The sequence below is a fragment of the Molothrus ater genome, chromosome 9 (genome assembly GCF_012460135.2).
Source record: "Molothrus ater isolate BHLD 08-10-18 breed brown headed cowbird chromosome 9, BPBGC_Mater_1.1, whole genome shotgun sequence".
In the NCBI taxonomy this organism is placed as follows: domain Eukaryota; kingdom Metazoa; phylum Chordata; class Aves; order Passeriformes; family Icteridae; genus Molothrus; species Molothrus ater.
In genome coordinates, this window is record NC_050486.2 from 15,178,768 (window position 1) to 15,185,365 (window position 6,598).

Below are 6,598 nucleotides of genomic sequence, written 5' to 3' on the forward strand. Positions count from 1 at the left end.
AGTTTTGGTACATTGCAAACCAAGACAGCAAGATAAACATGAGCGCCGCGGGCTGCTTCCCTGCTGCAGAAAACCAGCCTGTGCACTTGCAGATATTGAAATATTTTTCCCTTTCTCCTGTTCTTCCAGTCCACTCCTCAGTTTCCCCTCTTCTTCTCTCCCCTTTTTTCTGTTTGTTCCTTCAGATGCCCCGGTCTTTAGGGACGTGCTGCTAAGAGCTCACCCCGCCGTGCTGCCAGCCCTGCCGGCACCGGGGCTGCGGCGGCCACGCGGACGGGGACGAGGACGGGGACGCCCGTCGGGGACACGGGGGCGGCCGCCACCGCCGCCCAGCGGACACGGGCGGCCCTACAGCTCTTTGGGGCCCTCCGCCTCCGCTCCCGCACTGGCCTGCGGGCTCGGCACCGGCGCCTACAGCCCGGCGGCAAACCGTACAACTGGCTGCCCCCGGCTGCCCGTGGGGCTGCGGACGGCGATGCGGGCCCGTTGGGATGCAGCGGGAGATGTTCGGTAGCAAAGGCTGCCCCTGGGCCGGCTTTCCTGACGTTGAAAAGCCTTCTCCGGAGTGCGGCACTGAGGCCGGGACCTGCTTCCGCCGCGGTACCCAGAGAGGACCGGTGATCTTCGGGTAGGGCACCGGTGACCGGTGAATCCCAGGGAAAGATCTGGATTTTTACCAGCGAGGACACCACAAACCCCTCGCCCTGCTCCTCACGAGGGAAGGCAGGCCCCAAGCCGTCGGAAGCGGCGCAGAGGGCCGCGGCACACTCTGCACATCAGCATCTCTCGTGTCGGGGCGCAGCTTCTCGTCCCGCACCGCTGTCCCGGGGCTGCGGCGTCTCACGTCGGATCCAAACGCCCGTAACGAGTTACCGGCTGAACACGGTCCCTCGTGCTCTTTGTGCTTCCCCTGCGCTCCCCGCACCCTTCCGTAGCTCTGAGCAGGACTGTTTACCCAGGAAACAAAACGCGGTGGGAAGCTTGGTGGAGGCGCACCCACGTTGCCGCCGCAGCCGCACAGCAGCACTGTGCGGGGCCGGACTGGGCACTCGCGGGTACGGGGCAGGCAGGACAATGAGCGGGTCTAGAAGGGACCCTTCGTGTCCTCCATCTCCTAACCTTGCTCCAGGCTGACAGTGGACACCCATCACCGGGACAGCCGTCGTATGCGGAGCGGGGATGCCAGCGGCCCCACACACAGGGCAATACTTAGTGCCGTCGCTAAACACCAGCCCCCCAAAAATCCCTCTTGCAGTCAACCTGCCCTAATCCTTTCCGGCGCCCCCACTGCTGTGCCCCGTTCCCCCGTGGCCCCGAGGTCTGCGGTCGTGGATGATGTTTTCGGGGCTGCTCGGGTCTAGGGGCTACTGCAGGCCGGGAGGGGGGATGTCGGGCTGCGCTTCATAGGACCTTGGAAATTGTAATTACTACTAAAATAAAACTCGGAGAACTCTAAATCATTCATTATCACCTTTATAATTACTCTTCTAATTAGCCTGACATGCCGCTTCATCAGGACTAATACGACGTCTTGTCACTGGCACTTCCCATTATTCTGACATTTAGCCGGGGAACAGTCCCGGGAACACCGGATGATACTCTCCGGGGGATCCGATCCGGCGACCGGGGAATCGAGGCCCGACGGGGCGGCGGCGGCGGGGACGGGAACGGGGACGGGCCCGGGAGGGAGCAAGGGCGCGCCCCCTCCTCCCGCGTCCGTCCCCGCCGCCGCCGCCGCCGATTGGCTGCGGCCCGCACTGCGTCAGCCCCCTCTCGGCCCTCCGCCAATGGGGGCGGGCGGCGGCGGCGGCAAAAGCCCGGGTTTATAATAAACGGCGGGGGGGACGCGGCGGCTGTGACGTCACGGGGGGAGTCGCCGCCGCCGAGAGGAGCTCGGTGGGCACGGGCGGGCGCGCCGCAGTGGCCGGTGTCCGCCCCGCTCCGCGCCCGCAACTTCCCGCAACAAAGTTGGTTAGCGGCGAACCGGCCCGGCGGCGATGTGGGGCTCGGCGGGGGCCCCGAGTTAGTGTCGACCGCAGCGCCGGTGCGCGGGTTGGGGTAACCCGGTTTCGCCCCCCATCCCTTCTCCTCCGCCCCCGGTGAGAGACCCCCGCGGCCGCCCACGGGGATGCGGACGCGGCGCTGAGCGTTTCGCCATGGAGGGGCCGAGCGGGTCCAGCTTCGGGATAGATACGATCCTGTCGGGTGGCAGCACCGGCAGCCCCGGAGTCATGAACGGAGATTTTCGCCCCCACGGCGACGGCCGGCCGGCGGATTTTAGGAGCCAGGCCACGCCGTCCCCCTGCTCGGAAATCGACACGGTGGGGACGGCGCCCTCATCGCCCATCTCGGTGAGCATGGAGCACCCCGAGCCGCACCTGGGGGTGGCGGAGAGCCTCCCGCCGCCGCCGCACCACCTCCACCTCGGCCCACACCCGCCGCCGCCACCGCCGCCGAGTTTGCAGCCGTCACCCCCGCAGCCACCGCCGCCACAGCTGGGCTCGGCCAGCTCCGGCCCCAGGACTTCCACCTCTTCTTTTTTAATTAAGGACATTTTGGGCGACAGCAAACCGCTAGCGGCGTGTGCACCTTACAGTACCAGCGTCCCCTCTCCCCACCATACTCCCAAGCAGGAGGGCAGCGCGGCACCGGAGAGCTTCAGGCCCAAACTCGAGCAGGAGGACGGTAAAGCCAAGCTCGACAAGCGCGACGACACGCAGGGGGACATCAAATGCCACGGTGAGTACGGCGCGGCCCGGCTCTGCACCGGCTCGGCCGCCGGTACAACCGGCGCCGCGGTGCTCGGCCGCACTGGTGGAACGAAAATCGGGGAGAAAATCTGCGGCAGGAGCGCTCGCTCTGCCGGGGCCGCTCAGTGATCCTCGCTACCGCGGGGTAAAGGTCGGTAGGAAATGAAATTAAATCAAATCGCTTTTTTAAAATTTTTCTTTTTCTTTCTTTATTTTTTTTTTTTTTTAATTTTAATATCTGTTGGTCTTTCCTCTTTTATTTTTTTTTAATTTGGCTTCCCCGTTTTTAAAGAAATAGCCCGAGCAGTGGGATCACATGGGAAATCAGACTGTATTTATTTTTAATGCAAATGCACATAAATGATTCTCTGGCTTTCTAAGAACCGGCGGCTCAGCTGCAGTTAGTGCATTCAGCCTTTTTATTTATGCTTATTCTCTCTAAAATTAAGATGAAAAATTCTACTTCCCTAGTTAATAGCAAATAAGCGAAAAAAAAAGGACAAACCAAACCCAAACAAACCCACCCAACTTTTAATTAAAAATAAAATAATAATAATAACAACAACAACTCGGCCCGCGCTTGGCGCAGTGAGATGTGAGGGCTTTGTGCGTTTGGCAAAACCCTCGAGTTTTCCCTGCGCCGGGGTAGGTTTATTTCTCCATCTTAATTATTTTGGTGGTTTTTTTTTTCAATTAGGGATTTTGTGCTGATGGGGAAGCCCCCGCCGTGCGGGGGTTCGGAAGTGAAAATAGCTATGTGTGTGTGGGAAGGGGAAAGGAGGAAAAGAGTGAGGAAAGGCAAGCAGGGAGAGGGTATATTTTCCCTGCGGTGTCGGCGGAGCTGTCCTTCCCGCCGGCAGCCCGGTGCAGCCGAGAGGCAACAGGACAAATTTTCCTAATTTTGCTCAATTGAGCTATTTTCGCCAGGCTCAGAGCGGCGCGGTGCCCGCCAGTGCAGCTCATTTTGCTCTTTTAGCATTAGCATACGAGTGCCCAAACCAGATGTACAGTCTGGTCTGGCCATTTTTGTGTGCACCAACCTCCCCAGTGGGTCAATTAGGGAGATTATTGTTCTTCCTGCGGGGAAGATCAAGGAGCGCCACAAACTGGGGCCCGAGTGGAGCCGGATTGACAGATCGATTTCCCGGCGTTTCGGGCCGGGGGGAGAGGGCAGAAAATAACGAAAGCCCTGTAGTTGGGAAACGGAGAGCGGGAATCCCGCTGTTCCCCGGACGGGCTCGCCGCCACCACCCCCCGCCATAATTGACCGTTCCCCCCGTGTCCCGGACAAGTCCCTGGGGAGGGGGCGGCGGGGCCCGGTAACCGGGGCGGGGCGGGGGCCGAACCGGTGTCCCGCCGGTCCTCACCGCTCTTGGGCTCACTCACAGGGACAAAGGAGGAGGGCGACCGGGAGATCAGCAGCAGCCGGGACAGCCCGCCAGTGCGGGCCAAGAAGCCTCGGAAGGCACGAACAGCCTTCTCCGACCATCAACTCAACCAGCTGGAGCGCAGCTTCGAGCGGCAGAAGTACCTGAGCGTGCAGGACCGCATGGACTTGGCCGCCGCCCTCAACCTCACCGACACGCAGGTCAAAACCTGGTACCAGAACCGGAGGTAAGGCGGGCCCCGTCAGGGCGGCGGCCCCGGGGAGCCGGGGGCGGGTTTACGCCTCTGGGTTTCTGCCCGCGGGAGCCCGGGGTGGTGCGGGGAGCTCCCGGCTGCTGCCCCGCGCCCTCCCCGGCGATGGACTGGGGGGTCCGGCTCCTGTCAATGCTGCCGTAATTTTCTGTCTCATTACATACGGTTGCAGCCACCCTAATTCTGTCGCAAGCCATTAGTGTCAGCGCGTTGCGATCTAACCGTGTACCGCGGTTATTAATTTGGCCGGAGTCGCCGTATGCATGTGTCGGGGGGTGCGGGGCTCGGAGGGGAAAGCGGGCAGAGCCGGGAAGATGGCACCGTGCGCGGGCCCACGGGGACAGTGCGCTCCGTCGGAGCCGCGCAGGGGACGGGCTCGCCGCCCGCGGAGCTCCGCGGAAGCGGCCCGGCTGCCCCGCTGCGGCGCCCGCCCTGCAGCCTCTTGCTCCCCCCGGCAGGACGAAGTGGAAGCGACAGACGGCGGTGGGCCTGGAGCTGCTGGCCGAGGCCGGGAACTACTCAGCGCTGCAGCGGATGTTCCCCTCGCCCTATTTCTATCACCCCAGCCTGCTGGGCAGCATGGACAGCACGACGGCAGCTGCGGCGGCCGCAGCCATGTACAGCAGCATGTACCGGACTCCCCCCGCGCCGCACCCCCAGCTCCAGCGGCCGCTGGTGCCGCGGGTGCTGATCCACGGGCTGGGGCCCGGCGGGCAGCCGGCCCTCAACCCCCTGGCCAACCCCATGCCCGGCACCCCGCACCCCCGGTGAAACGGCACCGCGGTCCCCGCAACGAGCCCTTCCCCTCCCCGTCCCCAAACAAGCCCCAGCACCGCAGAGGAGGAAGCGAGGGGAAGCCGAGGGGCAGGAGCTTCTACAGGCAGTCACCGGCCACCGAGGGAGGCGATCAGTCAGAGCAGGGACTCTTGAAACGTGAACCCAGAGCCGAGCCCGTAAGTGAAACGACCACACGCGGGGGAAGGCGGGCAGAGCCGCGGGGCGACCCGCCGACCTCGGCTCCTGCGAGGCAGGACTTGGAGCTCGGAGAGAGAGTTACGGAGGGGGTGGAGGAGGAGGAGAGGGAGAGGGAGCCCAAGCCGAGGCCGAGCCCGCCGGAGAGACTAACGGCTGCGGAGGACAGAGGGAATGAGAGCGCCTCGACCCCCGACCGGCGGAGAAGACCGGGGGAACGGAGAACTTTGCACTGATTTTTTCTCATTACCTTTTTTTTTTTTTCTTATTGAAAAGTGGCATGCTCCCTAATACGAACAGAATTGTACAGACCAAGTGCTGAGTGCTATATCATATTTATTATATGTCGTCCAAAAAAGGAGAAAAAAAAATCACTTCTATACGTTAGTTTAAAACGAACAAACGTGGTTCTTCCCTATCCCTTTTCATGTCTTTTTGGATTCAGTAAAATAAATGCTTAGATGACAAAATATAGATTTTTTTTTTGTGATTGAAAAATCACAGGGGAAAAAAAAGGAAAAAAAATAAACTTTATCTTTTTTTAACAAACGCGAAAATTCAAGGTAGCTAATTTCCCCGTGACGAGAACTAAAGAAATTCGGAGTAGAATATGCAGATGCCACTTTTTTATTTTGAATATTATATTGAATATATTTTGAATTTTAGGCTCATTGTTTCTTAACAGGCGCTGTTTTTCCCTATCTGTATTTTAAAGGAAAATCAAATCCCCCGCAGGTGCGGAGCCCCTTGCTGTTATTTTAAGCACCTGGGCAGGGCGGTAACGGGTAGTGGCTCTAGCCCCTTGGGGGCGGGTGCGATGGGGCCGTGCAGAGCCTGGGGACACGGCCCCGGCCCGGCAGCTGTCTCCGCACGGAGCTGGGACAGGCAGCGAGCGCCGGCGGTCGGGGTGAGTAACGAGGGGAAACAGGCAGGGAGGGCGGCGGGGTCCCGGCGGACACGGAGCTCCCGAGCCCCGCTGGCCTTTGAACTTTACTACTATGTGTGCCCGTTCCCCCCTCCCCATCCCTTCCCCTGGCAGCTTCCCTGCCGAGCGCCTCCCTTCCCCGTGCCGGCGTGGGCCGCCCGGCCGTCCCGCGGGGGCAGAGGGGCTGCGGGTCGGGACTGGGGGCTGTGACCCTCCTCTGGACTCCGGGGACGGCTCTGTCCCCAGCCGTTGGAGGTGAACACCCCCCTGCGAAATTAGAAAGTTATACAGCAATTACCTATAAAACATTCAT

At 61.1% G+C, this 6,598-nt stretch overlaps 1 protein-coding gene across 1 annotated transcript; it reads left to right on the plus strand.

The window, feature by feature from the left end:
* Positions 1-2,153: 2,153 nt before the first annotated feature.
* Positions 2,154-5,540, plus strand: BARHL2 (BarH like homeobox 2). Its single transcript, XM_036388023.2, has 3 exons — positions 2,154-2,739; positions 4,139-4,364; positions 4,847-5,540. The coding sequence occupies exons 1-3, from the start codon at positions 2,157-2,159 to the stop codon at positions 5,157-5,159; spliced, it is 1,122 nt and encodes a 373-aa protein (XP_036243916.1). The 5' UTR covers positions 2,154-2,156; the 3' UTR covers positions 5,160-5,540.
* Positions 5,541-6,598: the final 1,058 nt, after the last annotated feature.

Excerpts from the sequence above, each read along its gene's own strand:
- BARHL2 (XM_036388023.2), top strand. The coding sequence starts at position 2,157 with ATGGAGGGGCCGAGCGGGTCCAGCTTCGGGATAGATACGATCCTGTCG. Across the intron at positions 2,740-4,138 it reads GGGGGACATCAAATGCCACG|GGACAAAGGAGGAGGGCGAC; the intron begins GTGAGTACGGCG and ends GCTCACTCACAG. Across the intron at positions 4,365-4,846 it reads ACCTGGTACCAGAACCGGAG|GACGAAGTGGAAGCGACAGA; the intron begins GTAAGGCGGGCC and ends TCCCCCCGGCAG.